Genomic DNA, 16,624 nt, shown 5'->3' with positions numbered 1-16,624 from the left:
CTCTCTGCAGGAGCAGTGGGTGTGGGGCAGGAGTGAAGCGGAGGCCAGGGAACGCGCTGCTGCGAAGTTTGGAGTGTCCCCTACTGCTCTTATCCTCACACAGGGTGACTAATGACTGCCTTCAGTCCATATTTCAGTGCTAAATATAATATTAATTATTCATTCTGTACACTCATTTTGTTCTGTTCCGTGAGTGGAAGTACAAGGTAGGTGTTTCTAATGAAGTGACAAGTGAGTGATTAAATAACACATGATTAAACATTAAACATCTCTACTTAATTTCACAGCCCAAGCCTTTCTCATAAACATGGCTTCATCGCCGTAGTTTAAAGTCAACCTGAAATCAACATTTCCAAAATTTACCTTGCCCTATTACAGATGATTCATCATATCATTTAAAAGATGTTTTAAGTTTATTGTTTTTTTGTAATCTTTAATCAAATGCTGTGACTTTTGCCCACGTCTAAAACATCTTCTGATTTTGGATTGCATCATCGTGCAGCAGCAGGCGGGGAAATAATATTAACCAATAATATCATGTTTTAACTTTTAACTTGAGAGAAAAACTCAGCTAAAACTCCCTGATACCTTGTTCTACTCACAAATACGCCACAGCATGTTGATGTTAAGCTTTTGGAAAAAAATAGCTTAGACAATCAGAATCAAAATCAGAATAAGAATAATTTATTATTTAGTTTCTGCACAAGGAGTTTGTTCTGGTTCTGGAGACTGAAAATCTAATACAATATGTTTTATATATATATATATACATATAATTTGTGTACTAGCAGTCAAAAAGAATTGCTTAAACATATGCTTACTAAGAAACACCAAAAAATTAAGGAAACAACTAAGAGTGTCTAACACTATTTTGTAACTCCTCCTTCATGACCGCCTCACGCCATTTTCTCATAACTTCCATAACCGTTCTGACTCTAAAATGCCAAAAGCTGATCTGTATTTTTTTAAAAGCCGTTGGTGGAGAGGTACATGAAGGACGCTTTAAGGCAAAATAGCCCCCAAAGAAAACTTTTTTTCTCAGATTTGCATCTGATTAACCATTATCAACATTGTACATAAAAATTAGGTCAGTAATTTTCTCTACAATATAGCATTTTACATCAAACCACTCTGAATGACTTTGTTTACATATCCATGATTGAATTATGTTGAAATTTTGATGGAGGCTGAACAACAGGCAACAGTCCATAGACATGGTAGACCTACAAGGTAGGTAGACCTCAATAAAGTCATTAAAAAAAAAAAAAACTTGAAAAACTCCACGCCAAATTACCGTTTCAACAGCATGTCTGAAGCTGCTGGTAACTGGCAAAAACCTCATAAACAGTTTGTAGCATTGTCCTCAATAATGCACAAAAACGTTTTTTTGGGTTGTTCTGGCTACTGCACTTGCGCAGATATCCACACATGAGGGGCGCTTTTCCAACTCCCAGTGTAACCAACAAGCCGTTTGGATCTTTATAGTGAAAGACGGCGCTTTCCCAAAGAAAAACGGACACCATGATGAGCATTACAAGCTTTCCCATCCATTTTACAACCAGTGATCTGTCTCCTCCTTTATAATGTGAACTCACGGTTACAGGAGAGGAGTATCTACAAACCCAATTCCAAAAAAAGTTGGGACAGTATGTGAAATGCCAATAAAACAGAAAGCAGTGATTAAAATCTGTTTGAACTGTATTAAATTGAAACAGTACAAAAACATGAAATTTGATGTTTTACCTGAATGTTATTGTTTTTTTTTGTAATACACACTGATTCCAAATATTTACATTTATGGCCTTTGGCAGACACTCTTATCCAGAGCAACTTATAATTTGATCATTTTGCACAGGTAGGTGAAGGTAGTGTTAGGAGTCTTGCCCAAGGACTCTTATTGGTGTAGTGTAGGGTGCTTGCCCAGGTCGTGGATTGAACCCCAGTCTACAGTGTAGAAGGCAGAGGTGTTACCTACTACACTATACCAACAACTATGGTATCTGATATATACCATATCATGGTACCTGCGACACATTCCAGAAAAGTTGAGACAGGAGCATGTTTACCACTATATTACATCACCTTTCCTTTAACAGCACTTAATAATCATTTGGGAACTGAAGACACCAGTTGCTCTGTTGTGCTGTGCAGTCGTATGGGGGCTTCATTTTTGTGTTTTACACTTCATAATGCTCCATATGTTTTCAAAGGGAGAAAGTAACACGTGCAGAATGTTTCTTGTCATTGACGTCCCTGAAAAAGACGGTGTCTAAAAGGCAGCATGTGTTGCTCCAAAATGTGTATATATCTTTTAGTGTTAATGGTGGTATCAAAAATGTGAAAGTTACCCATGGCATGGGGGTGGGGTATTAGTGCCCAAGCCATGGGTTACTTTCACATTTTTGATACCACTATTAACACCAAAAGATATATACACATTTTGGAGCAACACATGCTGCCTTTTAGACGCCGTCTTTTTCAGGGACAGACACTGGCTTTTGAACTTTACACTGGTAACAGTCTGGAGTATTTATTTTATTTACTAATCATTGCCTTCAGATTTTATTTGCATATAGTGTTCGCATGCTGTCCCAACTTTTTTAGAATTGAGTTTGTAATAAACTGGCAACTCAGTATATGTGAGTGAGTGATTTTTGATTCTCGAGCTAGTAGTGTAGGTTCAGGTGGAACAGACCTCAGGAGATGCTAGCAGCCGCACTAAAACTGCAAAATAAAATGTGCGTAACAGTGAATGGGTGCATAACATAAGTAGTTATGTGGTCTGGAGTACAATGGGCAGCATTACGCACATTTGTCTAGTACAAGTAACAGACACTAGCAGTGCTTTTAATATTTCCATACAGCTCAGAGTTTGGCAGGATGGACGATGAAGCCGTCCTCATGTCTTGTGGTTGTGATTCTATTTGGCCTGAATCGTTTCCCAGAAGAGAGACTCCTCATTCCAGGATTAGGCTTGAACTGTGTTTTGGAAAGCAACGTTTTTCAACTGCCAAGCAAATGTATCTCAACAAATCCGACCTGTGGTGTTCCCTCTCTTAGATCCGGACGTGCTGGACACGTGGTTCTCTTCAGGTCTTTTTCCCTTTGCCATGCTGGGCTGGCCTGAGCAGGTGAACTTCTCTAAGATAAATTGTTATAAATTGTTAGTCAATTTACTTCAACAAATGTCTTTAGAGTTCTCTGTGTTTCTTTCCCAAAGGGCCCATATAATAGAAAAATACATTTTCCACATTTTTAAAATAGAAAGTTTAATGTAGGATGTAAAGTTTCAACATTTATTTAAGAAAAAGTTTCAAAAATGTTTTTAAGAAAATGTGTTGTTAAATATTTTCTTACCCTGACAAAGGAGGATTTTGTTCTATGTCATGAATGTCACATCATTTATCTTAAGCTGTATAATGTACATGGTATTGACAGGCTACATGGCTAATATCTTGTAGCCTACATAAGAAAGCAATTAGTATTTTCTTAAGAAAATATTAAAGAATTTCTTAAAATAATATTTTCAGAACTCCATTTAAGAGCATTCTCATGAGCTCCTCAGTGTTTGTTTTAAAATCCTTTAAAAAAAAATTCTGAGGAAAGCTTTTGTTTTATCTTAATCATAGTTTGACAGTTTTCTTTTAGAAGCTATTGTTAAAAGCACATATTGAGCACATACATCACTCTTTTGACCCAAAGGTTGTTTAAACACTTAAAACATTTGAGTGCTGCTGAGTGCTGACATCACAACAAGTGGAAAAAAAATAAACATTTAATAATTTTTGATCCAGGTGGAGAGGCAAGTGAGATAACATACAACATTCGTCCTCCATTATAAAAATGTTCAAATGTTGAGCAGGAGACGTACCGCAGTTTCTGGTCAGGGGGTGTTGTCGGGCCTAAAAGCCTCTCTTCTGAGCCCAAGGCCCGTGGACAGAGATGGATTCTTCTGGCGTGTTCTAATACTGTTACCTTAAGACCGAACTGCAGTATAACTTCTTCAAAAATGTTGAAGTATAAAAGAGCAAAGTAAAATAAAAGACTTCAGTTGCTGAGTTCTTGTGGAAGGAAGGAAAAGGCCTTCTTCTTTATTGAGCTTGAATGGCAAGATGGTTCCCGGACAATCAGAATGCAAAGATCATCTCAAAAATACCCATTTTTATATCCTGTTTGGGGCGATGAAGTAATCACCCCTCCCTTTCTATAAAATTCTATACCATCTTAGTTCCCATCATTTCCAAACCTTACGTTTCCTTGGGAACAGTTACACTTTCACTTGGGAACCCTTATTTCCAAACATACACAAGATATGTTTCTTAAAAATATCTTATCTTAGCTGTACCAGGATGTTCCACTCTCCCAAGGACATTAGCTTTGACTGGTCGCATTGTAAATTCACCTGTTCCAGAAACTGGTTCTTATCTCAAGGACAGCTCCTCTTGCTCACACAGCAGATTCTCACAAGCTTCTGGAGGCCTGCTTTACTAAAAGTTCTCATGCAAGCTAAGGCCTGTGTTACAGGGTGAAGATTACTGTTCTTTGGTTAATAAACGCTACTTGTTAGAACTATCAAAGATAAAGATTATTTATTCAAAACATCCGTCAGCGTAATGAACAGTTGATGGTCACCGGTTTTCACAGTGCATTTGTCGGCTCTGTTAGGGAAATGAAACTTCCGTTCCAGCGCACTGGAAAGAGTTATGCAATAAGACTCCCTAGAGCAGGGGTCGCCAACCCGAATGTCAAGAAGAGCAATTTTGTCCTTTCAACAAAAATCCAACCACCTTGGGAGCCACAATATTTTATGTCCATTTTATTGAAGTAACGTTTGCCATCTTGGCTGTAAATATGTCTCAGTATGTGCTGATGTCCTAGTATAAGGAAAAAAAATCGAATATAAACTAAAACGCAGACTTACTTTGCTCTGCTTTAAGCTTTAGCTCAGCTATTGCCGCTTTTCTCGCATCTCTGGCAGGAAACTTTTCTGCAAAAGTAGAATAGTTTCTTGTAAAATGTCTTTCAACGTTCAACTTTTCACAAGGCTGAAGTCGCTTCTCATTCGCCAGCTTCTTGTTCGAATTTTCCCATTCCGCCTTAAATGATGCCTTAGGCACCAGAATGCAACTGCTGCACTATTTAAGGTGGAATGGAAAATTCAATCAAGAGGCTGACGAACGAGAAGTGTTTGACAGTTTCTCATTGCAAATGAAACGTATCAGGAAACCAGCTGAGCGCTTATAAATGCAAATAAGTCCGTTTGTCTCCAAATGATCAGTGTTTGTCTTAAATCTTTCTCTTTGCCGTTTCTTTAGCTACTAGGTAAGTGAAATTCTTGTCTGCGTTGCTATGGTGACCAGCAGTCCGTGCACCAATATTCAGGGTTAAAGGGTGAATTAGCAGTTCTACATTAACTCCAGCATTTAAGACCATTTATTGTTAAACGGTGTTGAACGAGCAGCAGAGCTTTATTTTATGCAAAGGAGGATTATTTTATTTTACCTACAAATCTAATTCTGCTGTGGAGCCACAACAGGGCAGTAAAGACCCCTGCCCTAGATAATGTCTGAGTCCCAGGGCAGTACCCTAACTAGGGAGCACTTTGAGACACACCCTTTGAAAAACTAGCGCTAGGTGTACCCAAACTTTTGACAGTGTATTCTTTTATTGATGCACCATGATGAAGGTATGATGATGTGACCGTCCAATCCACAGACAGAGGACTTGAAGCAGTTCTATCCCAACACAATTCTGGAGACGGGAAATGACCTCATCTTTTTCTGGGTGGCCAGGATGGTGATGCTTGGCACAGAGCTGACCGGCCAGCTGCCCTTTAAACAGGTAGCGCACTTATCTTATTACACCTTAATGTCAAACCTAAAGAGAGGCAAGAAGTCAAATAAAAACGTAGATCGAAAAATTAGATAAACATCAATAGAACTGGACAAAATAAATGTCAGAATAATATGAATGCATTTTTAACACATCTGACACGTCTCCTCTCTCTCTCGTCCTTTCATTCTCTTATCTCTCAGGTGCTCTTTCATTCTCTGGTGAGGGATAAGCACGGCCGGAAGATGAGTAAGTCTTTGGGAAATGTCATCGACCCTCTGGATGTGATCTCGGGTGTCTCTCTAGAGGTACACTGACAGTGGATGTTATAATACGCACCATATGACTTTGCGCAGCCTCCCTAACTCCATATACTCACTCTCCTCGTAAGGACAGTAGATCCTCATAGTCCTTGAAGCACACGGCATCTACTGAATCAATACCGCCAAACCTCTGGACACCTAGAGGTGAAACTGCATAGTTTATGTTTCTCTTTTAGGCTCAGCTGCATTTATCAAGCTGGTCTTACACCTAATCTCTTGTAAATTCTTCATTCTTAATTAGAAACACTATTCAAACTGGTCAAATTACATGTTTTGTTTTCTAAGTAAAAAGTTGATATGACCTCTACAGGGAAGAAACTTCTCTGCAGATTTCATATATTTGAAGAATAATACAACATAAAATGTGTTATAACTTTTGCTACATTTTATGTTTTGTTTTTATAAACAGTAATTGGGTATTAAAATGTGCAGAAGTGTGCTCTCTGTAGAGGATGTGTTCAGTTATTTATACTGAGAATATCAACAAAACGTCACCTGAGACGCCCAAACCTTTGCGTAACTGTCTGTAGCCTTTAAGTTTGGAATCGCTTTTCATATTAATTTTTGCTAATTTTTATACACTAACAAGCAATACAGTATTTACAATAATACAGTATTTACAACAATACAGTATTTACAACAGTGTTAAAATATTACAATTAGACACTAAAACGTGTTAAATGTTCAATAATATTGGAAACATCAACATTTGAACACAAGTGTAGCTACTAATTATTTGAGATATGAAGTTTTACGATACTTTTTACGAAATAATCTTATGTCCATTAACATCTCGTATTATGATATATGCAGAAAGGAGCTTATTTCCAAACATATTTTACAGTCACTAGTGTTAATGATAATATGGCATTATTTTGACAAAACTTTAATTACCCAGCCATTAAAAGACATAAGACCAGTGACACATAGAAGTTCTGTGCTGCCTGATAAACAAAATTATAAATAAATCAATGAAATATAGTGAGCGAGTGTGACTCGCCTTCTCATGTGTCGAGATGACGAGTCTCGACCCAAAGAAGCAGTTTAATAGAGCTGAAAATACTGTAATGTAATGTAGGAGTCCTGATAACACCAGTGACCAAAATCTCTGTGACAAATGAATTTTAAAATGAATTTACATATATTATTTAAATGTAGTGTAACGTTACAGATATAAAAAGTAAACGTTTTGTACACATTCCTAAGTTAAAATATTGTTTTATATTAAAAATGGTTTCTCAAACGTTGAAAATTGGTTTTGTGACGAGCTGTTTTACATATCCAGAGCAACTATGAAACAGGATAAAAAAAGAAAAATCAGAGAATCATAGGGGAAACGTATTATTTAATCTTAGGTCAACAATGTAAACGTAAATACTGACTTTTGGAGCTGCGCCTCATATTTTAAGCATCTTTTTACACCCTGCGAACAAACAAATGGAGAATGACCCATATGCTTTTATGTGCAACCAAATGTTAAATTTTGCAGAACTGAAAATATTTTTTTCCAACATTTGAGCCTGAAATATTAGTATCTTTGCTCGTTGTAATAAATTGATTAAAAGGCACATTGACTTTTACAGTAAAGCCTTGGCGCAGAGACCTGAAACTAAATTACCAGGCAGGTAATTTATTACTGCGCTGGTAGATCTTTATGTCTGTCTTCTGATCTATTTAGAGACTTCAAGAAAAGGTCATGGAAGGTAACCTGGACCCAAGAGAGAAAGCTGTTGCTATGGAAGCACAGGTCAGTAAGGGACACTTTATGTTCCAGTGATTTTCAACAGTTCCTGTTAAATGAGCTTGTTCATCAAGTTCCCCATGGTTCCCATCTGCAGAAGAAAGATTTCCCAAACGGTATTCCAGAGTGTGGGACAGACGCATTGAGATTCGCCCTCTGCTCCTACAAAGCCCAGGGTAAGAGTCCCTCTGTGTGCTTCAGCTGTCTCACTCCACGACTGAAGGCACACAGACACCACACAGATATTTCAGCATGTTTATGTGATCTTTTCTGTATTTCTTCTGGTAATTTACGCTGCCTGTCAAAAGTTTGGGCACACCTCGTCTTGTTTTGAAATTTTCATTATTTGAATTTCACTGTTATGTTTCAAGAAAGTAAGAAAAAAATGCTATTTCTTCAACTTCAGCACTAAACTCTAAGGGGAATTCCACCCATTTTGCAAAATTTCTGCGTTAACAAGTTAGGTGTAAACAAAGTAGGTCGGAGTGGTTTGGTGTGAAATGCTTCATTATAGAGAAACTTACTAAGTCAGAATTGTTCACAGTGGTGGTGATAGGAACCAGACGTCTTAAGTTTAATGCCTCGAAAAGCTCACAGAAAGTTCTTACATGAAATAATGTGTATGTGTGTGTATATATATATATATATATATATATATATATATATATATATATATATATATATATATATATATATATATATAACATCCTTTCATGGTGGAGAGCTACATGCAGTGCATTGTAAGGCCAAATAGTAGCTAGTAGTAGAAAACCTTTGTTCTTTTTGAGATTTACCACTATTTTACTATCATCATTATAATAAAAACCCAGAAAACACATGTAGGTTCACTGGCGCTTGTGGATATTAAATAAAATGGCTATATTTGTGTTAATTTGTTTATTTGTTTATTTTTAGGATCCTGATATCACGATAGCCGCTATTCTTCCTGGGGTCAAGTAGACACAGTATACATTACAAAATAGTGCAATCACAATCAACTAAACTAAAGTCATATACGATGTGAGTAAGACATAAAAGAAAAACAAAAAGAAACTGAGAGAAAATGAAACACATGAAAAATGGAAAATAACATAGTAGGACAATTTAAAACATAAAATAACAGTGGAAAGACGATAAAAACAGAAGAATCACACTGAAAGAAAAGGTCATTTGGTATCTCTCTCAAAGACCTTAGCTGACTCTATTCTACATCCCTGCCCACCATGCAACTCCAACATAGTATTGTTCCAACTGTCAAGGACCTGTCTACCTAACTGATCTTTAAACTTGTTAAGTAGTGTCTTTTTATTAGTTTTTTAAACACTATTTTACCATTGATTTTAAGCAGTGAGACCGGTAGGGAATTCCACTCCTTTACAGTAGATGTAGTTCATTTTTGCTCTAGGTAATTGTTGTAGACATTGTGACCCCTGGTTCCTATCACCACCGCTGTAAAGAAATCCTTTTCACATCAATCCATTCTGAATGGACTTGTTTACATCTCAACGGTTGAATTATGCGCGCATGTAAAAAAATCAGTAGAATTCCTTGTTCGTTGTCCATCAAAGCATCTTCTTTGGTTTTCTTTTCCGACCTATTGTTAAAAGCACATGTTGAAACTCGTTTGGGGCCAAAGGTGGTTTAAACTCCTGAAAACTCCTTAAGGGCGGTTTAAACTCCTGTGATTTCAGCACTGATGATTGCTGAATGTTAATAAGGAAGAATAGTGTGTGGCCTTTGTGTTTATTCCCAGTGTAGCAGTTTTATCAGACCTTCAGTCTTTGCAAAGTAAAAAGCGAATAGCTAGACAGCTTCTCTTTAACGTGTTTAATATGCATGTACATTCAGAAAGCTAGGCACCAGACTGGTGTTGGACAGACATTACTGTATTTGTCTGTCTGTTTTTGACCTTCTATCTGTCTGTCTGGCAGGAGAGGACATCAGTCTGTCTGTGTCTCAGGTGCTGAGCTGTCGACACTTCTGTAATAAGATGTGGCAGACAGTGCGCTTCGCTCTCGGAGCTCTGCTGGACGTAGGTTCTCCTGTGATGCCACTGCCTGAGGTAGAGCACAAACAAAACATCCAAACTAACGCGCAGCACCCGAACACCGCAGGCTAGACTCCGGGGAGAGGTGATCTACATATTCCTGAGCTATAAATTAATGATCTCTCCCCTCTGTTCTTCTGCTTTGAGTTTAAATTTAGAATGCACTACGTCTCGTCTCATTGCGTCTTCCCTCCAGCCCCCCAGCTCTGCTTCCTTCTCTCCCCACTTCTCCAGCTTATTCACATATACTAGACAGCAGTATATGTTTGCATAGGGTAGGACTAAACAGCAGATGCATCAGTACATGTTTATGCATCGATTTCAAGGAGGCATTTCAACTGCATTGATTTTGCAATGTCCAAATCAAATATAATACATTAAAGTAATATTCAGTTAGGTATGTTTTTTGGCCAAAAATAAAATTCGTAGGCTTTTTTAAAAGTAAAAAATAAATAAAATCATTTATTTTGTGTATTTTCCACTACTGTGTCGATTCCTTCAGACACATTTGTACAAAAATTGAAGCAAATTGTGGCGAAGTGAGATTTTATGAGTTTGAATATTTATAACCCTAATCAGAAATCTAGTTTAAAAACTAAAACCAACAGTACATGTTTGAAATAACTTCATATTGGCCATTCTAATATTACTATATACAAAACAAAAACCAGATTTATCATTTAAAAGGCTCATATTCAACAATTTTTTCATGTATTTTATTTTTTCCTAGAGGTTCTTTTATTACATTTGTGTGGTTTTATGTTCTAAAACAGTTATGATTAATTTTTACATGACATTTTTCACCTGCTATTTGTTTCTTGCAATTAAACATGCTGATGTATGTCAATGACATCTGTTCTGATTGGCTGCTTTGTTAAAAAAGCAGTCTAGGCTGAAACAGTCCTTATGACTTCAGCATTAATGGGTGGAGCTAAACTGCTGTAGGCTAAATGGGCAGATACACCAACCAACCACTTCATTATATACACTTCCTTGTATCTATAGTCTTATTTCTATTTTATCAGCTACACTTACCATATAAGTCCACTTTGTATTTCTACAATTACAGGCTGTAGTCCATCTGTTTCTCTGCATACTTTAGTTAGTCTCCCTGTTCTGCAGTGGTCAGGACCCCTACAGGACCACGACAGAGCAAGTACTATTTGGGTGGTGGATCATTCTCAATACTGCAGTAACACTGATGTGGTGGTGGTGTGTTAGTGTGTGTTGCGCTGGTCTGAGTGGATCAGACACAGCAGTGCTGCTGGAGTTTTTAAACACCTCAGTGTCACTGCTGGACTGAGAATAGTCCACCAACCAAAAATATCCAGCCAACAGCGTCCTGTGACCACTGATGAAGGACTGGAGGATGACCAACACAAACTGTGCAGCAGCAGATGAGCTATCGCCTCTGACTTTACATCTACAAGGTGGACTGACAAGGTAGGAGTGTCTAATAGAGTGGACAGTGAGTGGACACAGTGTTTGTAAACTGTCTCATCCACTCGTACCAACACGACACACACTAACGCCACCACCACGTCAGTGTCAAATAATACCTGCTCTCTAGTGGTCTTGTGGGGGTCCTGACCACTGAAGAACAGGGTAAAAGGGGGCTAACAAATTATGCAGAGAAACAGATGGACTACAGTCTGTAATAGAACTACGAAGTGCACCTATATAGTAACAGGAGCTGATCAAATGGACAATGAGTGTTAATACAAGGTAGGTGTACCTAATGAAGTGGCCATTCAGTGTATATGTAAATGTGTTGGTTTTTATGACATCACAAAAACAGGGATTTCAAAACGGGCTGTTTTTGCGGGTTGATTGTTTCTGTGTGGACTTTATGGACTGGAGAATAAATGGCACGTTTTTGAAACTTTAAACTTTTACTTTAGAAAACCAAAGACGTTTTCTGCGATATGGGCTCTTTAAGTACAACTAACTGCTTGTCTATAAGATGGTAATATATATGATATGATATTCACTCTGTGCCCACTACTCTTCTGACTTCTTTCCTTTCTTCTTTCAGACCTTTCCTTTGTCGAGGATAGACAGATGGATCTGTTCCTGTCTCTACAGCACAGTGGAGCAGTGTGAGAGAGGTTTTGAGAGCTATGAGCTGCACACAGTCACTTCCGCTCTGCACTCCTTCTGGCTCCACAGCCTCTGTGACGTCTACCTGGTGAGTTTGGTTCACATGCAGGGGTTTCGGAGCCCTTCTCCTATCATGGGTGCCACCAGTGTGGGGACAATGTTGTTTAATTTACATGTTATTTCATTGAGTTGTTGATATTATGGTAATGTGATTAAAACTACATTTTGATTTATCTAGCCATATCTGTATGTATATATACTATATGGCCAAAAGTATGTGGACATCTGACTATCACACATTGGACATTCCATTACAAACCATGGACATTTTTGAATGATTATGATTAATTATAAGAGTTAGCACAATATTTCTAATACCTTCCTTTTATATGCCCTCCATTCTCTGTCTTTCTTCTGTTTTGTGCTTCTCTCTTTCCCTCTTCTTAAGGAGTGCATCAAGCCAGTGTTGAAACAACAGGTCACTGAAAGCGAGGGAGAAAGAAAAATAGAGAAGCAGGTTGCCGCTGCTGTGCTTTATCACTGCGTGTCCACCTCTCTGCGTCTCCTTTCACCTTTCATGCCATTTCTCACTGAGGAGCTCTGGCAAAGGCTGCAGCCCTACAGCCCGAAGCCCAGTACAGCTTCATCCAGTGTGTGCATGCAGCCCTATCCGACGACCTCTGAGCTGGTAAGAAAAGGGAAATGAAAGCATATCTTAACTGTCTTGTCAAAACCTCATAATTACTCAAAATTACTTGGAATAAAATCTCTGGTTTGGCTTGGACGTACAGTTCTAGGGAAAGCTTTTACCTGGTATAGAAACTGTTATGCGTAAAGTTTCTTATACCAATTAGGTTTTTCACACTCATGCTTCTCACTTACAAGCAAGGCATCTTAAAGAATCACTCAAATAATTCTTCTATGGTATCACTCCAAATAATTTTTTTATGTACGTTGATTTACTTTAAAGGGGATCATATCATGGGAAACCATATTTTCTTTGCATTTTGGAACAATAGACTTTTGATGAAGTATGTAAACACTAAAAGTGTCAAAATAGATAGTTTACTCCCCAATCCATAAATCAAGAGCCCAGTTTGAATTAATAGTTTTTTTGTGATGTCATAAAAACACAAATCATTTATATATACCCAAACATCCAGCCTACATCGGAAGTTATAAGGAGTGTATCAGCCTGGACTGCTTTTTGAATGAACCAGTAAGAACAGAGCTAAAGGCGCAGTAACAAAAACAGCCTGGATAAAAGAACGATCAGAAAATGGTCAGCTAAACATGAATTAAGACTGCTTATGATAAATAAACCCACATAAATGTTAGAAGTGGACCTCAGAGGAAAAAGCAAGAAAAATGTAGGATATTTGGCCCTTTAAAATGATTTTTCCTCTCCTGTAAAGTTAACAGTTTGGAGATATGAAGTTCCAACAGCAATGAGATGTGAATTATGGCCCAGAAGACTCTGCTTCGTTACAGGAAACATTCTTTTATACAGCAGTGCTGCTTTTGTCGTCAGCTGACAGTGATTCACTCTGTTTACTAAGCAGAGAAAAATAACTTGATCATATTACTGCATTGTGTTTCTCTGTTTCCTGTTTCTCTCTTATCTTTCTGTCACCCACTTCCCACCAGGTTCACTGGCATTTTCCTCAGGATGAAGCTGATTTTCCTCTGGTTCAGGAAGTGGTCCGGGTGGCGAGGTCACTGAGGGCTCAGTATCACATAACTAAGGAAAAACCAGATAGTGAGTGCCATGACTGTGTCTGTTTAACCTTTAATGGCAATTTTTCTTAGTCTCTTGCTTTGTTTGCCTGAACAATGCTTGTGCACATTAATTGTGTACACCAAAATTCGATTAGATTATTTTGATTTAGAATTAATAGTACATAATTAGTGGCTGGAGGAACTGATTACACAGAAGCAGAGTACAGACAATACAGCAAGGTTGTTTTTATGATTTTATACATTTTGAAATAGCCTGAGAATTTAATTTGTACCAAAAAATGAAAGCTTACTTTATTTAACATTATTATACTTAATTCTAACATTCCAAAATCAAGGCAGTTGATTGATGTATCATAATCTATTGATGCACTTCTCCACCCCTCATTGTAGATGTTAATAGCTATCACATACGCTGTACAGGCAATTTTGTACACCTTGTGAAATGGTGTGACAATGACTGTCAAACACCCACAAAATACAGCTACGTTCTTTTCCTAGTGTGGGCAGTGTGCACAGCAGACCAGGCTCAGACCCTCTACAGCTTCAGCCCTGCTATCTGCATCCTGGGCCGGGTCTCTAACCTGCACCTGCACTGTACTCAAGAGGGCGCTAAATCACTCCCATTTGTCTCTGCTCCACCTCCACCTGAAGGAAGTCCCTTTGGTGTAGTTGACCATTCCATCCAGTTACACCTTGACGTACAGGTAACAGAGAAATTCCTGCAACCTTAACAGTATTGGGGCACTGAAGATTCATACTGGATTAAAATCACTCCACAATTATTACTGTCAGACTGTAAAAACTACACACACTGCAGATTCATACTGGATTAAAATCGCTCCACAATTATTACCATCAGACTGTAAAACTACACACACTGCAGATTCATACTGGATTAAAATCGCTCCACAATTATTACCGTCAGACTGTAAAAACTACACACATTGTAGATTCATGCTAAAACAACAGATCTTGTTGGCAATTATGTGAATTACAGACCAACTCCAGGTAAAACTAATCCTGTTTGAATAGTACTTTAGAAGTCTGTGGTGTTGTTTTCTTTTGCCAGAGCCAGTGCACGAGTGAACTGTGATCTCCCCACTTCTCTTTTAGAACTGCAGTAATGCTGACAAACAGATAACCCTCCTCTCCCAGCGTAGAGAAAAGCTTCTCTTCAGACTTCAGCAATCACTCTCTAAAACTAGAGGACCAGACTACACAGAAAAAGTTCCTGAGCGTATTCGGCTGGAGACAGAAAATAAGGTGAGTTTTTACGTCTTAGAAAGAATCAAATTACTCTCTGAAGTCGTGGTTAGTAAAATAGTGTTTTGTTTCTATTAAGAACAGCAGTGTAGTTTATTCACATTTAAGTAAGTTGTTCTCTCTTGTTTTTAAATCCACAGATTGCAGCATTGGAGCAGGAATTGAAGAGCATTGATAACCAGCTTTTGGCTTTGAAGTCTGTAAAAAAGTCATCAAAAAGTTAACAGAGAGCATGAAGTACAGTAATTAAGCCAAATAAATGGAAATCACAGTGAATTGTATTTATACTTAAAGTATAAAGAGGAAATACCAACTGGACCATAGTGTCAAAGTTAATGTTGTTGTTCATATTGTTTGTATGTACCATAAATGTTGAAATAATAAATTATTCACTGGGTAACCTGTTATACCTAGAAAAGCTCAGCTTTCCTTTTCCACAGAGGCCTATTTGCTTCATCTTCTCACATGACTTTAAAATAATCACATAATCAGTTTCTAATTAATCCCAAAGTCAAGGTAACCCTGTATCCTGTGCTGCTGAAATGCTACAAGGAAATATTGGCTGTGTTCCAATATGCATACTTGTGTTCTGGCCTGAGTGCTTAGCTAGTGTGTTAGAACTGTGGCTGCCATTGCCAGTGTGCTCCAAACCATCAGTCCACCAGCATCAAGCAGCAGAATTCAGTTTGTCCCATTTGGAGGGCAGACTTTGGTGAAACCATCGTTCTCAGTATTTTATTAAACAATTTGTGTTTATTTAGGACTTAAAGTTACAATTGCACCCCTTTTTGAAGTTTTTCAGAGTGTCAAATCTCATCATTATTCCATTTGTGGGAAAAAATGTACTATGCTATGTCTCCAGTTTATAATCATTTACCTACTTGATCATTAACTAAGAATACAAACAACAAGCTACCCAACTTGCTTGCCATATGCTGCATGAAGTGAGAATTATACAATATTTTCAGTATTTTTATATAATAAAAAAGAGGTTAAGATATAAACCAAGTCATCCAGAGTTGTTTGTTGTGAAATTGTTCATTGCATAGAAACCTACTGACCTAGATTTCTTTACAGGAACCAGGGGTTGTGGTGTCTACAACACCAATATTTTATTTGCTATCAGTGAACCGACACGTGCCTCCTGAGTTTTTATATGTAATGTTGATAATGATAAAATAGTGGTATGTCTTTGAGAACTGTTTTGCCTTACAGCGTCCTACATGGACCGCTCCGCCCTGCATGCATCAACAGACATCAGGCAGCATATTCATAACCATTTCATGTAATAGCATTCTGTGAGGGAGCTTTTAGAGGCGTTAAACTCTTCAGATGTCTGGTTCCTATCACCACCACTATGGGCAATTCTGACTCTACGTTTCTCTACAATGGTGAATTTCGAAACAAACTACTCTGTGACTTTCTTTACCTCTTGATAATTGAAATAAGCTGATATTTTATAAAAATCAGTAGAATTTCGCCTTTCAGTGAAAGGAAAGCAGTGATGATATGGAAGTGGGTTCCAGCTGCATTGAAATTGCAGGCTGGTAAGTTACTTATTAGAGTGTTCTAGCTAGT

General features: G+C 37.8%; 1 protein-coding gene across 1 annotated transcript in view; it reads left to right on the top strand.

The window, feature by feature from the left end:
* The window catches only part of vars2 (valyl-tRNA synthetase 2, mitochondrial), a 33,387-nt gene extending 17,423 nt beyond the window's left edge, over positions 1 to 15,964 (top strand). Inside the window, exons 18-30 of the mRNA XM_036566184.1 lie at positions 11 to 104; positions 3,061 to 3,131; positions 5,716 to 5,841; positions 6,036 to 6,140; positions 7,834 to 7,902; positions 7,994 to 8,072; positions 9,828 to 9,958; positions 11,979 to 12,131; positions 12,492 to 12,731; positions 13,691 to 13,802; positions 14,282 to 14,487; positions 14,897 to 15,046; positions 15,187 to 15,964. Coding sequence (XP_036422077.1) covers positions 11 to 104; positions 3,061 to 3,131; positions 5,716 to 5,841; positions 6,036 to 6,140; positions 7,834 to 7,902; positions 7,994 to 8,072; positions 9,828 to 9,958; positions 11,979 to 12,131; positions 12,492 to 12,731; positions 13,691 to 13,802; positions 14,282 to 14,487; positions 14,897 to 15,046; positions 15,187 to 15,270 — 1,620 coding nt within the window. The 3' untranslated portion in view covers positions 15,271 to 15,964. The remainder of the gene's footprint in view (positions 1 to 10; positions 105 to 3,060; positions 3,132 to 5,715; positions 5,842 to 6,035; positions 6,141 to 7,833; positions 7,903 to 7,993; positions 8,073 to 9,827; positions 9,959 to 11,978; positions 12,132 to 12,491; positions 12,732 to 13,690; positions 13,803 to 14,281; positions 14,488 to 14,896; positions 15,047 to 15,186) is intronic.
* Positions 15,965 to 16,624: the final 660 nt, after the last annotated feature.

This window comes from Colossoma macropomum, unplaced genomic scaffold, assembly GCF_904425465.1.
Source record: "Colossoma macropomum unplaced genomic scaffold, Colossoma_macropomum, whole genome shotgun sequence".
Taxonomy (NCBI): Eukaryota; Metazoa; Chordata; class Actinopteri; order Characiformes; family Serrasalmidae; genus Colossoma; species Colossoma macropomum.
The sequence above is the reverse complement of the archived record's forward strand: the minus strand, read 5'-3'. Positions and strand labels throughout refer to the sequence as shown.